This window comes from Crassostrea angulata, chromosome 8, assembly GCF_025612915.1.
Source record: "Crassostrea angulata isolate pt1a10 chromosome 8, ASM2561291v2, whole genome shotgun sequence".
Classification (NCBI taxonomy): Eukaryota; Metazoa; Mollusca; class Bivalvia; order Ostreida; family Ostreidae; genus Magallana; species Magallana angulata.
Genome location: NC_069118.1, coordinates 24,959,679 through 24,986,738, shown reverse-complemented (window position 1 = coordinate 24,986,738; position 27,060 = coordinate 24,959,679). Strand labels below are relative to the sequence as shown.

At 31.9% G+C, this 27,060-nt stretch overlaps 4 protein-coding genes across 6 annotated transcripts; 1 reads left to right on the top strand and 3 right to left on the bottom strand.

The window, feature by feature from the left end:
* Positions 1–1,807: 1,807 nt before the first annotated feature.
* On the bottom strand, positions 1,808–7,315 carry LOC128161169 (uncharacterized). The gene is made up of 4 exons (XM_052824395.1): positions 7,078–7,315; positions 6,600–6,686; positions 2,369–2,562; positions 1,808–2,185 (listed from the first exon to the last, which is right to left on the bottom strand). The coding sequence occupies exons 1-4, from the start codon at positions 7,175–7,177 to the stop codon at positions 1,814–1,816; spliced, it is 753 nt and encodes a 250-aa protein (XP_052680355.1). The 5' UTR covers positions 7,178–7,315; the 3' UTR covers positions 1,808–1,813.
* A 244-nt stretch (positions 7,316–7,559) lies between these two features.
* On the bottom strand, positions 7,560–9,876 carry LOC128161171 (uncharacterized). Of its 2 annotated transcripts, none has more exons than XM_052824396.1 (4): positions 9,727–9,876; positions 9,252–9,353; positions 8,745–8,896; positions 7,560–8,248 (listed from the first exon to the last, which is right to left on the bottom strand). In XM_052824396.1, the coding sequence occupies exons 1-4, from the start codon at positions 9,830–9,832 to the stop codon at positions 7,877–7,879; spliced, it is 732 nt and encodes a 243-aa protein (XP_052680356.1). In that variant the 5' UTR covers positions 9,833–9,876; the 3' UTR covers positions 7,560–7,876. The 2 variants fall into 2 exon arrangements, with proteins under 2 accessions (XP_052680356.1, XP_052680357.1); XM_052824397.1 differs by lacking the exon at positions 7,560–8,248 and adding an exon at positions 8,288–8,320.
* Positions 9,877–13,456: 3,580 nt separating this feature from the next.
* Positions 13,457–27,060, bottom strand: LOC128158827 (uncharacterized). 2 transcript variants are annotated; one of them, XM_052821790.1, is made up of 4 exons: positions 26,042–27,060; positions 15,294–15,407; positions 14,757–14,797; positions 13,457–14,285 (listed from the first exon to the last, which is right to left on the bottom strand). In XM_052821790.1, exons 1-4 carry the CDS (start codon positions 26,100–26,102, stop codon positions 13,644–13,646), a joined length of 858 nt encoding a protein of 285 aa, XP_052677750.1. In that variant the 5' UTR covers positions 26,103–27,060; the 3' UTR covers positions 13,457–13,643. The 2 variants fall into 2 exon arrangements, with proteins under 2 accessions (XP_052677750.1, XP_052677749.1); XM_052821789.1 differs by having other exon boundaries at positions 14,649–14,797; positions 26,042–27,039.
* On the top strand, positions 20,300–23,791 carry LOC128158835 (prostatic spermine-binding protein-like). Its single transcript, XM_052821802.1, has 4 exons — positions 20,300–20,449; positions 20,689–20,799; positions 21,764–21,889; positions 23,042–23,791. The coding sequence occupies exons 1-3, from the start codon at positions 20,335–20,337 to the stop codon at positions 21,853–21,855; spliced, it is 318 nt and encodes a 105-aa protein (XP_052677762.1). The 5' UTR covers positions 20,300–20,334; the 3' UTR covers positions 21,856–21,889; positions 23,042–23,791.

Genomic DNA, 27,060 nt, shown 5'->3' with positions numbered 1-27,060 from the left:
ATATATTTTAAACATCATTGGTACTTGAAGATTACCAAGTTGTTTCTATTTTTTCTCATCAAGCTTCGCTAATTAATAATCAACGAAAATTCCTTTTTTAAAAAAAATCCGGAAATTATCTGGATTGTTTTGGATTTTACAATCCAAATCACGGAGGCTCTTGAGTTTATGTTTTCACAATATCACATCTGCATGCATTAACTCAGAGACGATAATACAACAATACAGGGCTTTTCGAGTTTACAATATCACATCTGCATGCATTAACTCAGAGACGATAATACAACAATACAGGGCTTTTCGAGTTATAGATATACCCCCCCCCCCCCACACACACACATAGAAAGTCTTAATTAATGCTTTTCGATACATTTTGGACAAATACTTTGATAATCTATTTTTACTTTTACTTTTACTTGTTTTACACAAAGGATCAAGTATAGTTCTCTCAAAAATATTTCTTACCAAAACACAAGCAATAGCGTTTGTAGTCATGGTACTAGAACGGAACATATCCCCTCCACCCAACACAACTCAATTTAAGTGTTATGTATAAGACTTCTCCTGTGTTAATTTGTTTAAAATGTGCATAACATTAGATATCAAACAGACAATGCGGCGCATCTTATTAAATAACTTACTTGAAAAAAAATTCCGATGGGGTTCGGTATTTTTGTACCACTCAAATTACAAATTTTTCTATTAAATCAATTTAATAATTATTTATGGTCCATTAATATACACATTGCAACATGTTGCGGGGTTCAAAATTCTATACTATTACGGATGCGTATTTACTATAAACAAAACACATACAGGTTTGTTAATAGAAATATGTCTTTTCTACTTCTTCCAGGTAATAATTGTTCAAAGGTTTTAAAATAACTAAAATTATTGTTTTGCAAGTATATATTTTACGTTTTCTTTCTTTGATTTTATTCCAGGAAATGCTACAGTGTAAATTTATTTTGTAAGTGAGGCCCCGTGAAGGGTTTTTTTGACATATATATGCATGTTCATGTTAAAATAAACTGAAATTGGTACTCCAATTAGTGTTTATCGAGAAAGGGATGAGGTGTTCCGTTTAAAAAGTCCATTTTACCTCGTACTCCATTATGACTGTAGTCGGGCGAAATTTTTTTAGTTTTCAGCACCTGCCACTGACAATCAAAAAACGTGTGATACAAGTAAACGATATAAGATTAATCAGGTTTAAACGACCCGTCAATTTCTAGAAGCTCATAAATGTGTAAATACATTAATTAGGTATTTGAAAGGGATTTTTAAGTACTTCAACTCTCATAATCAACGTTATTTTCTAACGATACAACGGGTAAATCTGAAGTAAAACATCAAATGAATGTTTTTTTCCAGTTTGGCTGTCTATTTAATTTGATTGATTTGAACATATTTTTATTGTACAAGAATACAGTTGGAATTGGGCACAAGTTTCATAACTTAGACTGCTCTCTTTTTAATGAAATAAATAATGAAAATCTGTATAAAATTGTATTTAATACAGTGTACTAAAAGTTATTGAAGAGCGTATATATTTTCACATGGAATGCACTTTGTGTAATGATTTATAATGGCACCTAGGGAAAAGAATAATAAGTATGATTAAACTGTCCTAGATTCACATTAATCAATCAAATTATTCACCGGTCAAAAATCGCAATTTGTTGAGGCACTCTTACACCAAACACAGCAGCCATCAATGAATAAACCAAGCGTAATAAGCATGTTGATAGATAAAATACTTTTGAATCTTGACCAAACCTCCCACAGAAAGCACTTAATAAGTCACCAATGTTCACCTTTCATTTACATATTTAGGTTCGTTTCCGAGTTCTAACACAAAATATGGCGTACTGTCTAATTTCTCCACAGAAAAATAGTCGTTTGTATAAACATTTGTTGAAAGAGTCATTTCTCTCTGACTCCTTCTTTCACTGTCAGCTTTGGGTTCCTCGTGTCCTTCTAATTGCGGTTTGTGGCTTCTGTTTTGAATGTCCGTTTCATATCTGCCACTCTCCTCTTGGCCGTGTTCGTCATGAAGAGCAAGAACCCCATTCACAGGGCTATTGTCTTGATCCTGGGCATCCAAGACGTCATTAATTTCCTGATACTCCGTTCCGTTCGCCATGACAACACCATGTCCAATGATGGAAGACTGGTTGGCTTGCTTTAAAACATATATATATCAAGACTTAAATTTCATGTTTTGACACTTCATAATTCGATTTTCAGTTCTCTTTAACTTAGTCACACCCAATGCCATTCCAATTAGCATAAGCTATAATTTTCACAGTATTAAAAAAACCATGTGCATTATTATTTTCAATGTTGATAAATAAATAGTTCTTACTATTGACTGATCCACCAGGGAAAATTCATATGTTTCCCCGTAGTAAGCTTCCCGTTTCTTTCTGCACCGGTAACAGACCAGGAGCAAAATGAAGCCTAGCACTACCCCCGAGATCACCAGCGGTATAGCCACTGACAAAAAGCCAACGCTTTGTGGACTGTCCCCGTGTTTGGTCGGATCTAACCTCACTGTACCTGTAAATATATCAAAATCGTAATAAGATATGGGTGGGTTTTTTTTAAATTGATCTTTAAATTTTGGAATATGGGGTTTCAGCTATGCATGTAAATTGCCAGGCTAAAACAAACTTTAGCCCCCCCCCCCCCCCAAAAAAAAATAAGAATAAAAATAAAAATGAAAAAAACCTTATCAAAAACAATAAAAACTTATTTATTATATTCTTTTTATTTAGGACTTCCTGCGTTATCAGCATAATCTTAGTTTATAGGAAAGGAATGCTCGTGACTATGCTGTATATGTATATACATGTATCGCAAGAGTCAGAACTTAGGTCGTGTAACCTATAGCCCAGCATATAAATGTAACAATATGTCGAGCTATGCTTTCTTTATAATTTTGGGTTAAAGTTAAAAAAATTTAGACATAAAAATTTACTTTTATGTTTAATGTACATATTATCAATACATGGATGGCTATTCACATGAATTTTTAAATTTAATCTATAATAGTTCAATATTTTCCCTCAGATCTAGAACAAGAGGCCCATGGGCCACATCGCTCACCTGAACAGCAGTTCCTTGTAACATTACATTTCGTAGCATATGCTTTTTCTATTTTAAACATTGAACCCCTTTCTGGGGACCCAGTTATGGTCCGAGGTTTATGGTTGGCTTGAACAACATAAATAGTAACATAGGAATGAAAATGTGAAGCACTGCGGTGGGACCGCACGTACACAACCTGAAAAACTGAACATAGCAGAGTTCCACTTCAAGAGGAAAAACTCTCAGACTGTACAGAACACAAGAAAGATAACTCTTGGTTCCACTACATAAGAGTTTACACAATTTGAGGATCCTTGCATAGTAATCTCACAAACTGTAGCATTATAGTTCTTGAGAAAAACTTTTTAAAAACATTTTCAATATATCTTTCTATGTTAAACTTTGAACCCCTCTTGGGGCCACAGTATTAGTCCAGTACTAAAGTTTTAATTATTTGGAATCTACATTATTTAAGGATGCTTGCCTAGTTATCTCACAAGCTGAAGCATTATAGTTCCCTAGAAAAAGATTTTTCAACATTTTCCCTCTATATTTCTATGCTAAACTTTGAACACCTCTTGGGGCCCCAGTATTAGATTGAGATCACGGCTTTTATAATTTCGAATCTACACTATTTGAGGGTGCTGACGTAGTTATCTGACAAATTGATGCATTGTAGTTCTCGAAAAGAAGATTTTTAAACATTTTCCATATATACCGGTACTTCTACATTTAACTTTAAACCCATCTTGGGTCTCTAGTATTAGTCCAGGGGTCACTATTTTAAAACTGTCGAACCTTCATTATCCAAGGTTGTATGCATGATAGTAATCTCACAAATTGAAGCATTGTAGTTCTCGAGAAGAAGATTTTTTAACATGTTACCTTTATATTTCTTTAATAAATTTTGACCCCATCTTGGGGCCCCAGTATTGGTCCGGGGGTCACGATTTTACCAATTAGGAATCTACATAAGCGAAGGATGCATGCATAGAAATTCCACAAACTAAAACATTGTAGTTCTTGAGAAGAAAATTTTTAAACTTTTCCTTTATGTTTTTTAAAATGTTTAAATTTTGAACCCCTCTTGGTGCCCATCAATTGTCCGGGAGTTACAATTTTTTCAATCTACATTATTTAAGGATGTACATGTATGCATAGTAATATCCCAAACAGTTGCACTATAGTTCTTGAGAAGAAGATTTTAAAACATTTTCCTACATATGTTAAAATCTAAACCCCTACTGGGGCCCCACTTTTTGTTCGGGGGTCACGATTTTTACAATCTTCACTATGTATACAACCTTTTGTGTATGTATTGGCATTTTTGGTGAAGTGGTTCTTGAGAAGAAAATTTTTAAACATTTTTCATATGTAGTTCTATGTTAAACTTTGAACCCCGCCTGGGGCCCCAGTCTTGGTCCGAGGGTCACGATTTCTACAATTTAGAATCTTCATTATACATACAAGCTTTTGTGTAAATATTGGCATTTCTGGTGCAGTGGTTCTTGAGAAGAAGATTTTTAAACATTTTCCTATGTATTTCTATGTTAAACTTTGAACCCCGCCTGGGGCCCCATTTTGGTCCGAGGGTCACCATTTTTACAATTTAGAATCTTCAATATATATACAAGTTTTTGTGTAAATATTGGCATTTCTGGTGCAGTGGTTCTTGAGAAGAACATTTTTAAAACATTTTCCATATGTTGTTCAATGTTAAACTTTGAACCCCGCCTGGGGCCCCAGTTTTGGTCCAAGGGTCACCATTTTTACAATTTAGAATCTTCACTATATATAAAAGCTTTTGTGTAAATATTGGCATTTCTGGTGCAGTGGTTCTTGAGAAGAAGATTTTTTAAACATTTTCCTATGTATTTCTATGTTAAACTTTGAACCCCGCCTGGGGCCCCAGTTTTGGTCCGAGGGTCACGATTTTTACAATTTAGAATCTTCACTATATATACAAGCTTTTATGTAAATATTGGCATTTCTGGTGCCGTGGTTCTTGAGAAGAAGATTTTTAAAGACATGCACCCTAAACTTACTGTTTCGCAATTATCTCCCTTTTGAAAATGGCTGTGCCCTTTATTTTAACAATTTATAACCCCCTTTCCATAAGGATGCTTTGTACCAAATTTGGTTAAATTTGGCCCAGTGGTTTTTGAGAAGAAGTTGAAAATGTGAAAAGTTTACAGACGGACGGACAGACAGACGGACGGACGGACGGACGACGGACAACGGGTGATCAGAAAAGCTCACTTGAACCTTCGGTTCAGGTGAGCTAAAAATTAAGAAGCAGAAATTATAAAATGCTGAGTAAAATATGAAACAAAAAGAGAAAGAGTTTGCTTCAAATACAAAGGATTGTTTGAGAAAAGATAACCTGGGAAGAAAACATTTTACTCTTTTTTAAATGGAAAATAAAGTAAGGTAGAAATTCGCAAGTAATATGATGAAATGAAGTTCACAGATTACAAACAAAATATATTGTAATCTTTGTCCCTTAATTTTTTCCTGTTTATTATGTTTATGTATATTAATCTAATAGCTAAACTCAACGTAGTGCACATATCAAGTTACCTAACTCTTTTTTGAAATATTTTTAAACAGCAGAATTGATAATAAAAATCAATGTTAAGAGCAATATAAAAAAAACCAACATTAATTTTTGAACAGTACATTATGAAAAAAGCAATTATCTGAAATGTCATACAAACCACTAACTTGTTCTGTAATGTAATAGTTGACCTGTTCATACATGTGCGTTTGTTATGCTGAATCTTTAACAGGAAGTTAAGTTTACAATGAGGGTTTGATGATAATGTCCCGACATGATGCCATATTGGGAGGACTTCAATCATGTTTACCAAAAAATCGCATCATTGTAAGTACTATATTGATTTGGTAATTTTGATAATAAACTAAATCTGTAAACAAAGAAAACAAAGCTTGAAGGGATGAATAGTATAACATTTTGTTCTTAAGAATATCCTTTAAAAATAGGGTAGGGTTAACGAAACTTATAAGTACTTGATTAAAAATGGAAGAAATGTTTAACACATGTAATGTTAAGAAGTGTATCATCGAATTTTAATCAACAGTCATCACAATCTGTCTTTTGAGGATGGGGAAGGGATGGGGGTTTAGGTACTACATGCACTACATGTATGTAGATGTGGGCAATTTATCAATCAATTGAATAATTAATCAGTTATTTGAATATGCCACACTTACAATATTGCATGAGTAAAAGCCTACATTGAATCACTAATCGCAAAGTATGGAATCAAATTTTATGCTTTACAGCTTTAGATTTCTTTGTAACATTTATTTTTTTCAAAATTCACATGCATAATTTCGTTACATGTACAAGTAGATGTGCATAAATCAGTTAAGTAGAACTTTTTGAGAACAGCGCACAATGAAGAGGTATTGAATCGATATGCCCTGCTTGGTTGGTTATAAAAAAAAAACCTCACGTAATTAGGGTCATAAAAGTAACTTACTTGTGTAGTTGACAGATATGTCATTTGAAGTACCATTGCCAGACATTTCCGAGCTTAATACCACTTCCCTGTTTTGTAGATTTGGCACTAGAACAAAATCAGAGAAGAAATCACTCGAATTAAATTCAATACTGAACAAGGACATTAATTTTTTTATTTGTATATCAATCACAGTATACTTCAGAATAATATACTACTTTTTCCTCATATTTCTATTTTCCACACCGAGGATACTGTTCACAGTATACATACACTCTTACATTACACAATGCTTTAAACTACTACAAAACGCATATTGCAACACGAGCACACAATAAACCCAAAATATTACGTAACATGCCTGCCTTTCTTTTCTACTAACACTAAGAGTACTATATTTTTTTATGTTCCTTGTATGAAAAGGTGAAAAGATGGATGAGAAATAATGTAGTCATTTAGTTAAATCAACATCGTAAAAAATGATCAGTTTTCCACCTACCGTTCAAAGGCTGCGAGAGCCCTGAAGCTTTGTAGTCAACACCGGATTTTTCAATCTCAGGGCTACCAAGTCTTTGGAAAGAATAATCTCGTATGTCCATCTTTTGAATTACGTTTAAGTGTGAGGTTTTTAAAGAAACAAAAACAAAACATGTTTTTTTTGTACAGTCCTTGGGTATTATTTCTGTAGCTGATTCATAATACACTAGTCGGCCCTTTCCGGTTTGACTGTGCTTTCGTTGTTCACTTCCTGCTCAGACATATCTACCGAGAATATACTTAAGAGGGTTCATTGTCATGAATAGTGCAGACAGTGTTAAAGTGGCGTTCTTAGGCTCTTCATGAATATAATTTACTTGAAGTTTAGACAAACTTTAGTCTTTGTTTGTGATAGTATACTAGAATGTTTTTATGTATTTGGAAATCGATAAGAAAGATCAAACAAATACCTAGAAAAACGTCAACAATAACAAAAAACACGACTTTAAAAAAGTTTATTGTTACTTAAATAGGACATCAAACATAAATTGTTTGATTATAAGTCTTGTTTAACATTCCGATGACTTCTGTATAAGGCAGGTAAACAAAATTGAACTCTATAAGATCATTTTCATACAGATGGTTACTTAAATTGAAATTTAAGTCGTAGGATCACAAGTATTAGATAGACCATGGTTGGAAAAAACACACGAACACAATTAAAGTAATTTGGAAAAAAAAACAAAGATACAAAATAACAAGCAAAGACAAAACAAACAAGAAAAAAACTAATATGTTGAGGTCTATTTCTGAATTTGATATCAGAAAACTTCCGGGAACTCACTGATGACGTATACGGTTGACAAAGGCGTACATTGTGGTGTGTGATCGTCAGATGATTTTGATGACACAGATAATCTATTTACAGTTTGGGTGTGTAGTACCAACTTGTCATAAGGGTTCTCACTTCCGTTTTCTTCACTATTTATTCTGTTTCCATAGTTTCGTTTTAGACGACTATACTCGGATTGGCTTTTACAATCACTCGATGTGTTGTCTACTACGAAGTTATCTTTTGCAACACCTAGGTTTGCATCGTCAAGAAAAATTGTAGAGTACAGAGTTGCGTCATCTTCATCCCAAAGACCAGGCTGGTCTTCAGGCTCGTCTGGCTGTTTTCTGGCAGACCCAAGCTATGAAATATCATAAGATTGGTCAATTGATTTCCGTTGGTAATATATAAAGATTCAAAAGCAATAAATAACCTGCAAAACACATTTCGTGCATTTGTCAAATATAAAAACTGTTTAAGTATGATATCAAGTATAATGTGTATTGCTTGTTTTGTAAAAATAGAAAATACATTTTAAGTGTAAATGAGAATATATCTTTAAATTTTGTCAAATTAAATTTTTCAAGTATAATTAGAGACGTAAGAAGGCTGGTAAACAAATTCCTATAGATTTAAAATTTAGTTCACTAGCAAATAGCTTTTAAGTAGTGAAGAAGAATTCCATAAATTATAGCTTTTAAATTTGAATACTTTCAGATATCTTTATACCGAGATCTTCTACTTAAACAGATCAATGAAGTCCTAAGCTCTATTAAGATAGCAAGTACAAATAAGAAAATGTCTGAAAGTCTTGTACAATCACAATCCAACTGTATTATGATGAAAGTGCTAAATACCTTAAAAACGTTGCTTGTAAGTGACGATATGTCTTTCTTAAATAAAATGACAGTCATCACAATCGATGCTACTATAAGTCCAGCTAGAATAAGAGATAAAACCAGAATCAAAAGGGAGGAATCCTCTTCTGATGCCTCTGCCAGTGTTAAATCTACAAGAAACAAGATTTATTCTAAACTCCACGAAATCAAAGTACTATTACTTAAATAACACAGGATGAAAATCCGTCACCCATTTATCAGTGGTGTTTAAAAAATAGCTTAGAACTGACTGAATGACATACTAGTACCTTTGCAAATCAGCCACCTTTCTAGACCTTTTAAGTAACAGTTATTTGACTGAATGGGACATGTTCATCTTGCGTAACAAGTACAAACGGCTTGGTAATAGTCCATTATTTTCAGTCTTAAAAAGTGGGAAAAGATAGTATTCACATATATTTGTTATATGTCTCATTTGGTTTCTATGATTTATCCTACTTCGATATCAATATCAAATTAATTTACCAGTCATATTGGACAGAGATATATTGCCAGTATCTATAGATATATTTCCAACATTCCATTGATTCATCATGTAGTTTCTCAATAAACTTTGTACCATAAAATCTACAAAAAGATGATTGAAATATTTAATTCGTAACATCCCATAATATACTTTAGTTTAAAAGATTTTAGGAAAAATTGGGAATGTTTTTCATACAGAATAATATCAATAACAGCTTTTTAATGAAACCAAAAGTTGAAGATTTAAATTGATTTTGTTAACACTTAACAATAAAAAAGTGTTGTTATGTTTCAACAAACATATTGAGAATAAAACGATTTTGAAAAAAAAATATGTTTTTTATTTGACCAAAAAAAAAAAAAACCAAAAATATTCTGTTGAGCCATTTTTATTCTTCCCTAAACAAAGAGCACAAAGTCTTAAACATGTATAGAATAAATATATATTTAAAAAAACAAAAAAACAAATACTCACTATGTAGAGGGGAGGATAGCCCTTGACTGACATGATCAATACCGCTTTGATTTAGGCGATGCCCTTGAGACATGACCCCTAGTGACTGACCCACTATGTCCCTCATGTTTGTAGCTGTCCGGACCGTCCAAACTCTAGGCCGAGTATATATGAATTGTTTAAATTCATTTCAGAAGAGGGACACTTTTGTGGTACTATATATTAAATTCTTGCCGTGAGTAAAGGATCAGGAATGCCAACCTCGCCCGGTTAATAACTATGAGCTTGGTTTGATATATCTACACACGTGAACACGTTTCTATATTTTCTTTATTCTTTTTTTTTTATTTCGTTGCATGTTAAATTTGGTTTTCTTTTATTTTTTTGCAGTTATACATACACCATAAGATTATAATGATTTATTAAATACTTCGTAATAAATACCAGTTTTTTGCATATGTGATACATAAAATACTTAATAAATACTTCGTAATAAATACAAGTTTTTTGTATATGTGATACATACATATGATACATATGTCATACAGATGACATTACAAAACTCGTATTTGCCTCCGGGGCTGATACAGGTTATCAGCCCTAGGGCTGATACGGATCCGTATCCCACCCCTTGCGGAACTCCTTTGCCTTTTTTCGTTTCGGTTTTTATGAAAAAATAAAACATTTGTTAAAGTCAACATTTTTAATGCTGTTGAAAACTTCAAATGCTAGTAAATGTTTTGAGCAGTTGATTTTAAAAGCTGAGGAAATCCCAGTTCTGTAGCTACATGTTTGGTAAAACAATAAGAACCCATATTTTTATTTAATACATGTACTTTTTTTCAAGTTGATGGGTTTTTTAAAATTTTATTACTAAATATTAGGATGAGCCCTCGACCAATATCATCCCTCGGGTCTTCGGCCCTCGGGCTGACACTGGCTGTGATATGGAAAATGGAATTTATTATTCTCTATATAATTTAGTTAGATTTGTAATCATTATACAGTTTTCAATAAAAACCCATAAGAGAAAGATTTTCTTTATTTTCTTATTTCTTTGTTGTTTACCATCAATTTGTTACAACATGCATTATGTTTTTCAAACCCTTTTTTTAAACGTTTATTCATTTAAAAATATCTATCCACGACATACATTTGTAACCCCAATCATTCGTGGGACGAAACCAAACGGTTTCCTTTTCTAAAAATTACCGTGATGCACTTTGGTTTGTTTTTTCGTTTGCCTAAAAAGAAATTATTTTTATTTACTTTGAATATTTCTAACTTTGGAAGGAGACCGATTCTGCTCGTGTAAATAGGAGAAAGTCCAAAAATTTCAAAGATAAATGGAAAACTTTTTGATACTGTAATAACAAAAAAATCGGACCAAGCAGCTTTAAAGTTTATATCTACGTCTGTAAGAAAAGCACGTTTTGTACGAAATACTCCTTACTTTATTAAGATTAAATGTAATTTTCTGGTACAAGTTTCGAGATTTTTTTACCGTATGATGCAACAAAATATTTTTTTATAATATTGTTTTCAGCTTAGATTTTAAGAGAGAAGAAATTGAGGGGTATTTTTGCAAAAATGAAAAGATCTTTCTTTTAAAATTTTAAGGTAAAAAACATTTAAATTATGTAAGTGGTGAATTTGGTCAAATTCAATGTTATTAGTTTACAAGTCATAAGTAAAATGTTTAATGTCGATTACTATTTTTTCTATTTATTCTTAATTATACATTTAATACCTAAAGTATCGTTGAATATACCAAAGATACATCTATGATGAAGAATAAAGAGGGAAAATACAGGTCTGTTACCAATAACAGTTACTGTAACAGAAAATGATGAGTACATGTATAATAATGAACGAATTACTTTTGAAACACCGACAAGTAAATGTATATGTGTATGCCTCTTTCGAATTGAAGAAGTAATTTCAATTGTATTCTTTGCAGTTTGTAGGTATCTTTTTTTATTGAACCATTTTTTTTTAATTGTTTGACATAGCTAAAGTAATAAAATCAAAACTGCCTCACAATGCATCGGTACATTGTAGAGGTAAATGTATATGAATTTTATTAATGTTCGGTAAAAATGTTTGGGTTTCTTCTTTTTTTTCTCTCACAATTTATAAAATATTTCATAACATTCCAAGTACTTCCACGTTATTAGGAAATATCACTTAAGAATTTTTCTATCAAATTCATCCCCTGAGTATTACGTAAAATTTCTCGGTCTTTAGGTTAAACCACGCGCAGAATACTTACAACACCCGCAGTCACTTAAATTTGTTCGATCATATTACGTAAATTGTTACATGCATAAACAAACTTATTACGGAAAACATTTATTTAGTACAGTTCTTCTTTGTCTTTATTTTCGTATTTTTTCATTGTTTCATTATGCGCACACTTTTACTTTTTACAAACAAACAATATGAGGACCGTTTTTCTTGCTTCCTCATTTTAGTTGTAAAAATAGACAATGTTTATCTAAACTATTATTAATTTTTTTCAGAGTTTTCTATTATTTTTTGAAAACATAACTTGATTTCAAAACTAGTAATTATCCACTAATGACATCCATTACAATATTCTCCCTTATGATTTCATTTATATTTTCTTTTATATCTATATTGAGACAACGTTCAATTATTTAACAATCAATCTCTACCTATTATTTTAACCGGGTTTTCCAAAGGAAAGATCCGGTTATTGAAATGGTGAAAATGGGGCGGGTGAGCGGGCAGATGCCCAAAGGGTACCCCTATTTTACGGACAATTCCTCCTACAGTTTTCAAAATAAGTTGTTTTTGTTTTGCATATCAATTGTACATATATCAGAGCTGTGCATATTACTTGGACTTTGATTATTGATTATTTATGAAAAAAACAGCGGTTGAACTTAGTCATTTTTACGCAGAACATTGCATATGGGTTATCCCAATTATACAGATATCTCCTCCTAGTTTTCAGAATTGGAAGATGTTGTTTTGCAGATTAATTGCAGATTAATATATCAGAGATAATCATATGCACAGAACATTGCATATAGGGTACTCTATTTCTCAGGATGGGTTGTGGTTATCAATTCAGGGTTGACAAATGGATTATGGATACTGTTCACACAAAAGATATCCCGGTTTGCTGTCACATTGAAAGCTTTTCTCTTGTTTCTTATCTGTATCTTTCTTGTTTTCAAGAATGAACATTCATTATAATAATTATTTCTGTCGAGTACACCAGCAGTCTTTGAACTTATTTCATAGTGTTGTAATATGTTTTTTTTACTTAACTGTGAAGACAAACTACATGTGAATGTTTATCGCGGAAAGAAACATAACCAGTATATGTACGCTCAAATGAAAGTCCATTTCTTATATACATATTTTATACCAATTGACCAAGAAGCATACTCTTTATACATGTATTTTTTTAAAAAGTTAAAAGTTAATTTTGAATTTCTAATTGCCTTTTTGGCTTTTTAAAGGACTTATCTTTTTGACTACTGGTATATGATTAAATTTTACGTTTTCTTAACACTGTACCTGTTTCTCCCTTAACATTGATGCATCTTTAAAAAAAAAGACACCCCACTCTAGTATAAGCAGTTAAGCAGACCGGCCGTGTGTTTGTTTCCAGACATATTATCTCAAGGTTGGTGAAATCCATGTAAAATGTTTGATCATATATCAAACACATATTATATATATTAAATTATCATACATTATGAATATTTGAAACACGTGTCTTAAATTGTGTTGCCACATTAAAGCGTATTGACCAAAATTTTAATCGATAAATATTATGAACAAAAAAAAACATAGAACATATTATAGCTATGCTAAAACAATTTTAAAACAATGAACTCAATTTTTTATTTTTTATGAATTGTTCGATTATTTGTTCGATTCGCGCCGATTTAAGTAATACTTTAGTATTTAGCGTTATCCTCTCTCTTCACGATTGTCTCCTGGGTAGCCACACTGTAATCATTCTGTCTTTGACCGAAGCTGCTGTAAACATTTCTTTGATTTGCGGTGCTGTAAATAGTACTGTGGTTGGCACTGCTGTAATAACTTGTTTGGTCTTCATTGCTTTTGTCGATTCCTTGTGTTGTCATGCTGTAATCATCATTTTCTTGATTCATTCTGCTGTAAATATCTTGGTTTGCAGCACTGTTAAATTTTGATTGACCTACTCGTGTGTACATGTACATCTTATCCACTTCATTTGCCTTGTCATAAGCACATTCTTGGTCACCTGTATTAAGAACTGGATCGGCAGTGTTATAAAAATTACCACTATAATTCTCTACCGATGACGCTCTCTTTGATTGATTCAAAAGATCATATTCAGAAGTGATGCTATGATTCTTCGCTCGATAATTTTTTGTGTCATTTTCTCTGTTCAAAACACTATAGTTGTTGTCTGAGATGACTGGTGTTTGCTTCGTGGGCACCTCTAGCGGAAGTGAGGACAACACAACTTCTTTGTCGTACCCGGAGTTGTGAACACAAACCCGAATATTTTCTTTGGTGATGTCATCTGTGTTTGATTTAAATTTCCTTCCATTCTTCAACAGACAAAAGAATACATTATATGTAAAACAGTTTCAATCTATTGCCCTATCCCTTTCAAATGAACAAACCAAAGCAAATTAAACGATATCAAAATATATCTTGAGAGAGATTTATCTTTACCTTTAATATAATTTGTTTTAGGCACATACTGAAACCTAAATGATTTCAGTTACATGAATAAACAGAGACAGACTTACTTCTTTATATATATATATATATATATATATATATATATATATATATATATATATATATATATATATATATAAAACGTTTATACTTTGCAAATGATGCTATTATGTTGAGAAAATCAGGTATCATTAATGAAGCTGATACATTCAAATATCAATTGTTACTTGTAAGATCGTTTGCTTCCAGATTGCGTTTATTCTAATTTTGTAGATAAGGCAGAGAATAAAAACTGCCAACAGAAGCAATGAGAATAGAACGGGAACCAGAATCACCGCAACATCGACGTCCTCCTTGTTGGCTTTGTTAGTCAAAACTGAAATCAGCAAAAAAGATAATACGGTAGCTTTGAACAATCAAATAACTGGCATTCTTATATATATGCATGTAAACATTTCTTGCTTTTCTGATTTATAAGTTCGAGTGAGATTTTCAGTTAAAAATTTACGCCATCTGCAGTTGGTGTTATATAATATACTCGTCTTTGACTTCTTTTCTTTTCCAGAAAGGATAGATTCATTTAATTAATTTAGTTTTACAATGTTTTTTTCAGGCAAGTAGATTGTCATATTACAATCATTACTATTTTGTATTGTTGTCCCTTTTGACAAGTGGGGATGACAAAAAAGTTAAATTGTTTATATTCCCACACTCATACCGATGAATTTTTTAATTTCGTTATATATTGTAATACATAAAACATGTATAAACATACATGCTGATCAGTACTATGTCAAACAGTGTACATAATTTCTTCTTTAATTAGCTTTTACCATTCTTCTAGGTGAATTATTTAGCTATAATTTACCTACCTGATGGGGAGACCACAGATATAGCCGTTGTAGAATCCTCTTTGTTTACTGTTGCTGTCGATGTTACCCGCACTGTTATCTGCGGTGTTGTGTTTTTATTGCCCTCATCCGAATCTATATTTTAGGCAACAAAAAAATAAAGGCCACCCAAAGTCATAAATTGATAAACGAACTCGAGACACAGGATACAGATGAGATGTTAACTGTACACCCCTTTAATTAATGACTTTGATTCTCTGGTTAGTGAGAATACCTCATTTATGTAAAATTAATTTAATTTTAATTTTCAAAGAAATTAAGACATGATTTAATTATGTGCAAAAAGTTTATTTGCAGGCTCAAACTATTGGTACAAATAGTTCAAATAGTATAGTAATACGAATAGTGTTCAAAGGATAAAATCTGACGGATCGATCATTTCATTTATTATTCCAGGTAATTTAACATGCTTAAAAAATAGTTGATATGAATCAGGAAAAAAGGGTAACGCAGTGCCAATATTTTTAACATCTCAGCAAATAATATACAATATATATACTCTGCCAATGAATTTGAAAAAAAAACAACTGTCAATTTACTTCATTGTTCATTGTTGGCACAAACAAAATGCTTCCAAATAGCACATATCTAGAAGAGAATATATTTTACACTCCCCTCTCTCTCTCTCTCTCTCTCTCTCTCTCTCTCTCTCTCTCTCTCTCTCTCTCTCTCTCTCTCTCTCTCTCTCTCTCTCTCTCTGTGTGTGTGTGTGTGTGTGTGTGTGTTTGTCTATGTACACTTCCGAGGTATTGTTTCTGTTTACACACCAACGTACTGAGGTATAAGTTAAATACCGAGGTACTTTTCCCGTAACCTCGGAATGTATACCTCATTTTATGCGTGTACAGCATGCAGGGATTACGTGGTTTAAATTAAGCAATAACCTCGGTAGGACGTCAAATGGTTGGTAGGTGTGTGTTCTATCAACATCGGGTCGTATTTTGTCATTTTCAACTTTGAGCACACACTTTGTCAAACAAAGCCTCTGATTGGCTGAAAATTTGATTGGCTGTTTAACATTACTCGGAAATCAAAACACTACATTCGAGAGTCTCGGACATTTTGATTGGATTACATCGTGGCACAAATTCAGATAAATAGGTAAGTACATGTGAAGGATTCTATCTCTTATTCTTTTTCTAACAAGAAACGTATTTAATGTTAAACATGCTTAGGTGCAAAATGCTATAAGATACTTAAAATAAAACAGGAACGATTTTTGAAAATCAACAAACACGCCTATTTCTCTATCATTTCCGTTGTTAAAACTTGGGTAAGATTTAAAACGGATTTCATGTTCTTAATTACGAAAAGGGGTTAAAGCAATATGAATTTATGAAAAATTGGTTCAATTTTAAAGTTTTCAAGATATATAGTTCTATACATTACAAGATATAGTAGTTTTCATGAATTGCACGTATGAGAAAATTCGAATTGCCTCTACATGAAATTGATTTAACTTGCATCATGAAAGCGATTTTTCTTCTCATGATAAATATATAAAATTAATTCTAATAAATCTAAAATGTGTAAATCAAATCATTTAAAATTTATTGGCATGTCATTGTTATAAAAAATATTTATGCTGTTCATTTTTAACATATCAAACCATGTCCAGAATCATGGTTTGGTTTGCACACGCGCCATTTAAACGTGCTTTTTTAACTAATGAACGCAGATGACATTCACAGTACTAAACAGTCATTGCATACAATGAAACAAAAACATTATTAATGAAAATGGACATGGCTGTGAGTTTTTAATTGATTCATCTTGATTTTAAAAAAAATCTTAAGTTTGATAAATTCAACTTAGTTGTGAATAACCAAAATTACTTTACTAGTTCTTCTACAATGCAGAAATGAAGTTTGAATTATTAAGCGAGGATATATATCAGCAGATATTGTGTTAAATTGAAGATAACAACAGCGAAAAACCCAGCAACATAATGATAGGATTTAACAAAATAGCAAGGCAGCTTACTCTCTCTCTCTCTCTCTCTCTCTCTCTCTCTCTCTCTCTCTCTCTCTCTCTCTCTCTCTCTCTCTCATGAGACTCAGATAGTGATCCATGCATGTGATGATTAAGTATAATTATATTGTAAGGAACGATATGAATATAAAAGAAAGAAGTAAGAATTTACATGGATATGATAAGAGTATTTCAACATAGAATATAGTTCGATATATCTTTAGTTTTCCTGGCATTTTAACGATTTTGATATTTTACAAACTCTCTCTCTCTCTCTCTCTCTCTCTCTCTCTCTCTCTCTCTCTCTCTCTCAGTCTCTCTCTCTACCAAATGCAAACAGTGTTCACAAAACTAATTCCATCCTTTTAACTATTAATTTTCAGATTCACAAACAAATGATGTGCATGTTTGGTATATTCGTTTTGCAATCATCGTGTTTTTTGGTTTTAAAGGATTTTGATATTATTGATGGTTGTGATGTTTACAGTTATGATAATGGATTTTTAATCCTTTTCGAAAGTTACGTTTCCTTTATTGTTGCTAAACTGGTTTTAGAAGATATGGGATATTTTTATCAAACGATGAATGCGTGGTAAGTAGAATGTTGGAATGTGAAAAACCTCAAAATCATCCCTGCCAGGTGAATTCAACCAGAGAATATTTTGTCGCAAACAAATAATAGTACATTCCTACATTTGGAAATGCTTCATATTGATCAAATCAAGTTAATGATACATGTAAATAACAATAAACACTTTCATTATTCGGATGATGTATGAAAAAGGCATAAATTTTGTCATTAAGATGTTTTAACCATAGGCGTCGGAACCATAAGGATACATTTTTTTTGCTTGTTAAGATTCCTGGTACTAATCACTTGTAATGCAAATATAAAAGGTGACTGGTTTTCTTTTGTGTGACACTATTTGAAAAATTACAAAAAAGTAACTCAATGTTTTTTGCAAAGTTAGATCCAACCATAATGCACATTGCATCAAGGAGAGGCTAGTCCAACACCTCCCCCACTTTTTTCTCTCAGCAAACATAATTTTTCTTAAAGAAATTACAAGGAAGCTTCCGGTAGAATGTAAGGAATTGAAATGAATATAAGGAAAAATTAATAATTACCGGATTAGGAATTTCATGATCTTGTGAAAATATGTTTTTGTAGGTAAGATTTTTTTGAGTTATTGATATACAACACCCCCCCCCCCACCCCCCTCCCACACGGATTAAGGATTTCAGAATTTTCGGAAATAACTTTTTTTAGCTTGTCAAGATTTCAGATGATAAGTCCCCCCCCCTCCCGATAAATTTCTTTATTTTATTTTGAAACGGGATCGGGATTACAATTATATGTAATAAATCACGGGATAGCCCCAAAATATTGTGGCGGAGTCTGACTTATTGAGAGATACACAGCATAAAATATGTTGCGACTTTACTGATTGCATTCGATCCCTGTAGATTTTAAGCTCCTCCCAACATTTCAAAGCTTTAATAGACGAATGCATTTAGATGCATAAAATGTTTTACGGACCGTTGTGGCGAGCGCAGCTCAGCAAAAGTTACACACAACATGTTACCTTGTCAATTAAGTGATATTTTGACAATTATCAACTAACATCAAAGAATTTTTGAGAGAGAGAGAGAGAGAGAGAGAGAGAGAGAGAGAGAGAGAGAGAGAAAGAAAGAGAGAGAGAGAGAGTTATGTATTTCTAAGTTTAAAAAAATGTCATAACACATATACTAGGCTGTATCTTCCCCCCTAACACGGTCCCTGTTTGTTGACCAGTGTGTTTTCCCATTTTAAAACTTAATGGGGTGACAATATGCAATATCTACAGAGTTTTTTTCCTCATTATTCTTTTCAGATTTTGTTCAAAATAATCAGGCTGTAACTTTTATAACAATAATATATATTTTTAATTTCCTCCCTAAGTTTACTGTACTTGCATGCAAAGTTAGCTTAAACAGGCTGGGCGGACTCCGAAAACACCGTCATGTATTGCGATTTTTTCAACTTCCATTTTGTAGCATATTTTAATTGGCCAGAGAGTGAAAATGCATTGAATTTCAAAGTACTGGTATATTATTTTTTACTTTTACAGTCTTTGGAAATAAACTAAATGCATTGTTAATAAAAAATGCATGTAACATGTATATTGAAATAATACTAAATATAAGAAAGATTAGCCATTAAAAGCCTCTTTGTACCAAAAGTTTTTGGCGTCTTGGGCTAGGATATGAATAGTTTGAGATTCTTCCAACTTCCCGCTCCTTTTTAAGGATTAGGAAATGTTTTTCAAACATCAAAGACTTTTAGAATTCAAAATGAAATTTAACATGCATAAATATTAGACCCTCTGGCAGATCAATCTAAAGACTATGGTGTTCATGTGGCTGTCAAGACCTGTGGGCCTTTTGTTTGTTAAGTACTACATGTAGGTTTGTTGATGGTAGATAGGCAGCAATTTGAAATTTGCCTCTTATTAAAGCCATTTTTATTGAAGAGAAGTGAGCTATGCACCTCACATTTGTAACATTTTATTTGATATATACTTAAATGTTTTAATTGTTATAATATTTAACATTTAACAGATGGTTTAATTTCTTTTTTGTGGATAAAATGATCAAGAGCAACCATGTATAATGAGTACATCTACCTAGCATGGATGATGAATTTCCCATTGGGCTTTTAGCATTTGATTCAAATTTTGAATATTCAGAATTTTGTTCTTTCTGTGCAGATTTTTCTCTTGATGTGTTGGAGCTTTTTATTAATGGAAAAAAATTTCTTTGCTTTTTCTCTGCAGCTGAATTCAATGCATGTATATATTTTTGTAATTTAATGGGATTTCATTTCTCAAAGTATGTACTTATTTACATCCACATTATAGGAGGACACAATAAGAAAAAGGTATTGCCATCTTGTATAAGTTGATGTCATGCAAAATCGCTAATTTTATGGGTCTGTGATGTTTAAGCATATTCTACATTCAAAATCTTAAATCTATTTATAGACTGCCAAATGAAACACTACATATTGCTACATATATGTAGAATGGGAACATTTTTGACTGCATTTGACAATGGATACATTTCTAAATTTAGTGGAAAGTCCTTAGATGAAATTGCCTGTGAATGTAAATATTTTTATTGCAAGTAAACTTGTAATAGGCAATTAAATTAAAAGATAATAGTCAGATAAGAAAATTAGTTGGCTAACATAACAAAGAAATGTTATTTTAAAATTAAAAGTCGCAGATAAGAAAATGAGTTGACTAATAAAGATCAAAAACTGTCATTTAAAAATTCCTTAAGCCTAGTGTCTGTATTTTGTTGATATTATTAACATAACTCCATTTGTTTCTTTTAATTGTAGACATATATTCAAATGATGATGATGATAATGATGATGATGATGATGATGATGTTGGAAAAGAACGAGCCAGAAAAAAGAAAACTGAACCTAAGCCTTCAAAACTCCCAACAGGTAAAAGCACAAGAGTCCTTTTTCAAAGCATATGTCAATACAAACACAATGAATTTGAAGATCCTTATGCTGAAAAACTTTCTACATTTTCAAAGTATGATTTTTGTGATATGAATGGAATGTTTAGAACTGTAGTTTCATTCAAGAACTGTGGTTTTATTCATTGTCATTGGCATCAGTTTTTGTAGAATATTGTAAAACAAAACTTCAAGAACACTTAAATTAAAGATAGTCTGCATGTGTGTCTATAATTGAGAAATATCTGATAATTTGTAGTAAGGTGCCTATGTGTGTATACTAGAAAACACTGAGGCAGTGTCTGCGTATCTATATTTGGAAACGCTGATAATGCATAGTGAGGTATATATGTGTGTTTATATTGGGGAAACACCCATAATGCATAGTAAGGTATCTATGTTTATATTCAACTGGGGGAAACAAACATAATACATCGTGAAGTATATATGTCTATATTAGGGAAACATCCACAATGAGGTATGCGTGTGTCTTTATTGGAGAAATATCCATAATACATACATGTAGTCAGGTATATGTGTGTTAATTTAAGGGAAATACTGATAATGCATAATGAGGTATATGTGTGATTATATTGGGGAAACACCCATAATGCATAGTGAGGTATATGTGTTTTTATTGGGGAAACATAATGCATAGTGAGGTATATATGTGTGTTTATATTGGGGAAGCGCCTATAATACACACTGAGATATATGTCTGTCTATATTAGGGAAACATCCATAATGCATAGTGAGTATATGTGTATCAATATTAGGGAAACACTGAGAATGCATATTGAGGTATATGTGTGTCTATTTTGAGGAATTATTCATAATGCATAGTGAGGTATATGTTTATTTATTTTTAAGAAAAACTAATAATGCTTAGTGGAGTATCAGTTCATTTTGAATAGAAAACAATTATATTTCGTAGCAGTATGTTGTAGACATAGATGTGAGTGATGAACATGATGGCAATGATGATGATAATGATGAAGATGGGGATGATCATGTTGGGAAAGAACGAGCTAGAAAATAGAAAACTGGTCCTAAGCCTTCAAAACTCCCAACAGGTAAAAGCACAAGTGTCCTTTTTCAGAGCATATGTCAATACAAACACCATGAATTTAAAGATTCTAATGCTGATTTTTTTTTTTACATTTTCCAAGTATGACTCTTGCGATATGACTTGAATATTTAGAACTGTAGTTTCATTCAAGAACTGTGGTTTTATTCATTTTCATTGGCATCTAATTTGTAGAGAATTAAAAATAAAACAGTTTCAAGAACACTTAAATTTAAGGTAGTCTACATCTGTGTCTATAATGAGAAATCACTGATAATTTGTAGGAATGTATGCGTGAATACTAGAAAAAACTGATGCAGTGTCTGCGTATCTATATTTGGAAACACTGATAATGCATAGTGAGGTATATGTGTGTTTATATTTGGAAACACCCTGTCCCATAATGCATAGTGAGGTATATGTTTGTCTATATTGGGGAAACATCCATAGTGCATAGTGAGGTATATGTGTGTTTATATTGGAGAGACATCCATAATGCGTAGTGAGGTATATGTGTGTTTAAATTGGGGAAACACTCATAATGCATAGTGAGGTATATATATGTCTATATTGGGGAAACATCCATAATGCATAGTGAGGTATATGTGTGTATATAATGGGGAAACACTGATAATGCATAGTGAGGTATATGTGTCTCTATTTGGGAAATTCCCACAACGCATAGTGAGGTATATGTGTGTGTATATTGGGGAAACACCACTAATGCATAGTGAGGTATATATGTCTATATTGGGGAAACATCCATAATGCATAGTGAGGTATACATGTATGTGTGTATATATTTGGGAAACACTGATAATGCATAGTGAGGTATATGTGTCTCTATTTGGGAAATTCCCTTAATACATAGTGAGGTATATGTGTGTCTATATTTGGGAAACACCCATAATGCATATTGAGGTATATGTGTCTTTATTAAAGAATCGCTGAAAGTGCTAATTTGGGTATCAGTAAAAAAATTTTATTTTGAGAAACACTTTTAAATTGAGATACATGTAAATTCATATATATTGGATTTATTTATGAACTTTTTCACAAGTACCTCACTATTCATTTTTAACTTATACCCTATACTCATTTGTTTTTTAACTGTTGAATGAATAAATGAATTCAAAAATGATTTTGCATTTCATTAAAGGTAAAACTGTATGTCGAGAGGAAGAGGAAGCATATTCAATAAAGAAGCCTTGCAAGAATTGTTGGAACATTTTTTTAGGACTTTTTGCAATTGGTTTTTGTTTGTCGTCATGTGGTGTTCATTTTGTGCTGACAATTAAATAATTTTAATTTCTTTCAAACTACATGGCCTAATTTTTCCAAATTCTTTCGATATGATGTATGATTTGGGTAAGGGTACATAAATGGTAATTTCATTTCTCTTCCACACTGTGTCCTTGGTCAGCAGGGCCAAAATGCTAAAAAGAAAATCTATACTTCCACACATCTGAAAGAAAACTGAATTCAGTTGTAAATTTTGTATTAGTTTTTTTACTTCAGAATGTAGTTTAATTACATGCATATATGATATTCCTTTATTGAGGTCTGTGTCTGGGCTAGTTACTCAGGTGATCGTTAATGCCTGTTGGCCTGTGTGGTTTAAAAACAGTTCAATTTTATACACGAAGAAGTGATTTTGTGTTAGAACTTGAAAAATCACCTTGCTTTTTTAGTGTGTAAACATCACTGTTCAAATTTATTGAAATTTTCAAAAAATTGATTGTCTTTAAACTGGGAATTAATTCCTTTGAAAGATTGTTTATTCATTTAACAAAGCTGTATTTTACTTATTGATAAGTGAAAATACATTGGATAATTTTCTTTTCTTTGCACCGATGTATTTTTTCTAAATAACGACAAAGTAATTTCAATGAATTAATAAAGATTAAAAAAAAACGGGAATTAATTACTTTGAAATATTGTTTATTCATTTAACAAAGCTGTATTTTACTTATTAATAAGTGAAAATATATTGGATGATTTTTTTTTCGTTGCACGTATGTATTTTGTTTATAATGACAAAGTCGTTTTAATGAATTAATAAAGATTAAAAAAGAAAAGAAAAAAGAATTGTTATACTTGCTTCACGACAATTTTTTGACCTTATACTTTTTGCAAGAATTTACAGGGTAAAAAGATTTACTCTTGTCTATCAAAAAGTCCATCAGTCCTGGTTGTTTATTTTACTTTTTAAGGAGTTTGTGTTTAGATCTCTAGAATCATTTTTTTTAATTCGCAGATATGTTTAGTTATTGGGAAGTTAAAATGCATATTCACATGAAATTCTGATTCTGTTATATTTTGAATAATGCACTTTTAATCTAAAAAGAATGACCAGTATTGCAGAAATTAGAGAAAGAGTTCATTAAAGCAACTCTTATGATTATCATATTCCAATTGAGATTTTCCTGAACCTTAGTAATGAAAAAGGACATGTCTACATTTGCAGTTTGACAGGAAATCCTCCATTTATCATCTGGTTGTGTCTCTTTAAAAATATGTACTATTTAGGCTCGCTGGTCAATAAATTACATGTAAACATCTTGCAGTATATATTTACATTCTCCAGTGTCTTTGCCTATTATAACATTACGTATCGAATTTATACTATATAACCCATATAACTTCCAATGACGCCAAATTGAGGCGCCTTTGCTAATTTATATTCACATATTTAATCGTACAATGGCTAAAAATTGTATAAATATAAGCAATAATGATTCATTCTTTGAATATTATGAAGTGATAATTTCAGTCGGGGCGTGATCGAATTTGTCATAATGCCCTTCGGGCATTATTGGATTTGATCACGCCCCGACCGAAATTATTACCTCATAATATTCAAAGAATGATCCCTTATTCATTAAATAAATGAAGTAGGATTAATCAAGTCGTTAAAAACTTAAACTGTTTATTAGCATACATATGATTTCTGTAAGAGATTGAGATTATACATAACCAACCAACCAACCCCCCCCCCCCCCCCCATATTTACATTTTTCGATATTACATTTTGTGTTGATCTCGATGCAAAATATAATAACGCAAAATCTTATGATAGAAAGTGGACTAACTATAGCTTAATTTGTAATTTGTAAATATAACAATATGTTATATATGTTACAGCTTATGTTGATCATAGATACCAATTTATTTGCTGTGCATGTTACATCGCAATTTTGACATGCCATCAAAATAGCTTTTGCTTGCCATTTTCATTCAATCAGCGGTCATTACTATATAATGATGACTAGATCTAATCAGATATATTTTGTTATTTTACAATATCAACACATAATTGCACTCGTGGTTACCTCTAATATACCCATTTCAAAATGGATTCATAAATACATTGCATAGTATTATAAATAGAAAATAGAAAACTAGTATCTCTGGAAAAGAAGCCCAAACTTTATTACATTTTGCGCTTATCTCAACGCAAAATGTAATAATCGGAATTTATTACATTTTTCGTTATTACTTTTCGCGTCGCTACAACCCATTCTGAACAAAACATTAAAATTGCTGCCCTTATAATTCTTCAGTGCTATCAAATTTCAGGTTGTAGGCGTTTTAGAGTATCATGAATGCCGTTTTGTGAATTTTGCGAATATTGCATGCAAAGTAAATAAATCAAAGAATAATTCGCGAGAGTTATATTTGTTGGATTTATATCAGTCGACCATGACTATTAAAACATCAGCATCTTCCTTTTATTTAAAACAACGTTAATAATTTGAGTAAATGTGAAAAAAGTAGAAACAGAATATATACATTCTGAGGTATATACCATATTTGGGCATGACCATTAAAGGAATACCTCGGGTTGTATAGAAAATTTCTATTTGTATTGCAAGGTTATCGTTGAGAATTCTAAAAATTATGGATGATCGATGAAATTTAATGTTTGATTCGAACTAAATCTACTATGGCAGTTATCGGTAACTTCAGTAGAAAGCATATACCTCTGAACGTTTTCATGGAAATCTATACCTCGTTATGTGATATAAACCAGTATGTGTGTGTGTGTGTGTGTGTGTGTGTGTGTGTGTGTGTGTGTGTGTGTGTGTGTGTGTGTGTGTGTGTTTGTGTGTGTGTGTGTGAGAGAGATAGAGAGAGAAAGAGAGATTATTCAACTCACCATCATCGTCACTTTCATCTCTTTTCCATCGCCTATACGAGTGTACTGGAATTTTCCTCATTTCAAATGGTACGTAGTGCCCGACAAAACAAAAATAAAGAGAGAAAGAGGCTAAACTGCTCAACAATAAGAGTTAAACCTGGTCAGTAAATAAACATGGACAAACTTCCTGTGATGACAGTAGTGTATCGGAAGCCGTTACATGTACCTGGTTAATCAAGATGACTGTAGATGTTGTGATTAGTACTACAAGTAGCGTTAGTGGAAACGTTAACCGTGACGTTTTGCGACATTCAGGATGAGTCAGTGGTTACGTTTGTAAAGTTTTTAACCTCTTTATCTATGCCTATTTTATTGTTAACATATTGTAGCATGAACTGGTAATAAAGCAATGTTTGCTTTTAATATTCTATGTTTTTCATTGAAATAGCTGCAAAAATTATGGTTTGAGCATATTTCAATTTGTCGATAAGATAAATAAGAACATTGTAATCTACTGTTAACGAAAAGTGTTCTAAATTATCCGTAAAAATGTTACACAAATTATAGTAAACAACCAATATACCATTCATGTTAAGACTACCACGGTACTGTAACTATGTGTGTTGACTTCATGGAGGTCTGATTACTGTCCGTGCAAGTCCATGGAGTCTGAATGTGCTCTCAATGTTGCTTTCGTTTCGACTGTTTAAGGAAATAAGTCAGATAAAATCAACACCAATCATACAGAGAAGCAAAGAAAACGATTTTTAAACTTTTCTCTTCTTTCAACGTGAAATCAAAGTTCACATAAGATTGTATAATTATGTAGATGTAATGCCATCAGGTTAGCTTATTTTACTACATAAACCGATAAATATTACACTGTTTTATACTCACTTATGTTTGTAGTTATGTTTTTATATTCGAAACATTATGTGTTATTATAAGTTTACTTATATGAAACATGAATAATACTGTATATATAATACTATATATACTAAAGTACTATACGTATTACTTGCATCATGATTTGAATT

What these genes read in the sequence shown, in the direction of transcription:
- LOC128161169 (XM_052824395.1), bottom strand. Translation starts at nt 7,177, where the DNA reads ATGGACATACGAGATTATTCTTTCCAAAGACTTGGTAGCCCTGAGATT. An exon ending in GCTCTCGCAGCCTTTGAACG is followed by an intron (nt 6,687 to 7,077) that starts GTAGGTGGAAAA and finishes ATTTTGTTCTAG; the next exon opens with TGCCAAATCTACAAAACAGG. An exon ending in CATATCTGTCAACTACACAA is followed by an intron (nt 2,563 to 6,599) that starts GTAAGTTACTTT and finishes ATATATTTACAG; the next exon opens with GTACAGTGAGGTTAGATCCG.
- LOC128161171 (XM_052824396.1), bottom strand. Translation starts at nt 9,832, where the DNA reads ATGAGGGACATAGTGGGTCAGTCACTAGGGGTCATGTCTCAAGGGCAT. An exon ending in ATCTCTGTCCAATATGACTG is followed by an intron (nt 8,897 to 9,251) that starts GTAAATTAATTT and finishes TGTTTCTTGTAG; the next exon opens with ATTTAACACTGGCAGAGGCA. An exon ending in TTACAAGCAACGTTTTTAAG is followed by an intron (nt 8,249 to 8,744) that starts GTATTTAGCACT and finishes GATATTTCATAG; the next exon opens with CTTGGGTCTGCCAGAAAACA.
- LOC128158835 (XM_052821802.1), top strand. Translation starts at nt 20,335, where the DNA reads ATGAAACACTACATATTGCTACATATATGTAGAATGGGAACATTTTTG. An exon ending in AGATGAAATTGCCTGTGAAT is followed by an intron (nt 20,450 to 20,688) that starts GTAAATATTTTT and finishes TTTTAATTGTAG; the next exon opens with ACATATATTCAAATGATGAT. An exon ending in GCCTTCAAAACTCCCAACAG is followed by an intron (nt 20,800 to 21,763) that starts GTAAAAGCACAA and finishes AGTATGTTGTAG; the next exon opens with ACATAGATGTGAGTGATGAA.
- LOC128158827 (XM_052821789.1), bottom strand. Translation starts at nt 26,102, where the DNA reads ATGAGGAAAATTCCAGTACACTCGTATAGGCGATGGAAAAGAGATGAA. An exon ending in AGATGAAAGTGACGATGATG is followed by an intron (nt 15,408 to 26,041) that starts GTGAGTTGAATA and finishes CCTAAAATATAG; the next exon opens with ATTCGGATGAGGGCAATAAA. An exon ending in GGAAGCAAACGATCTTACAA is followed by an intron (nt 14,286 to 14,648) that starts GTAACAATTGAT and finishes TGTCTGTTGAAG; the next exon opens with AATGGAAGGAAATTTAAATC.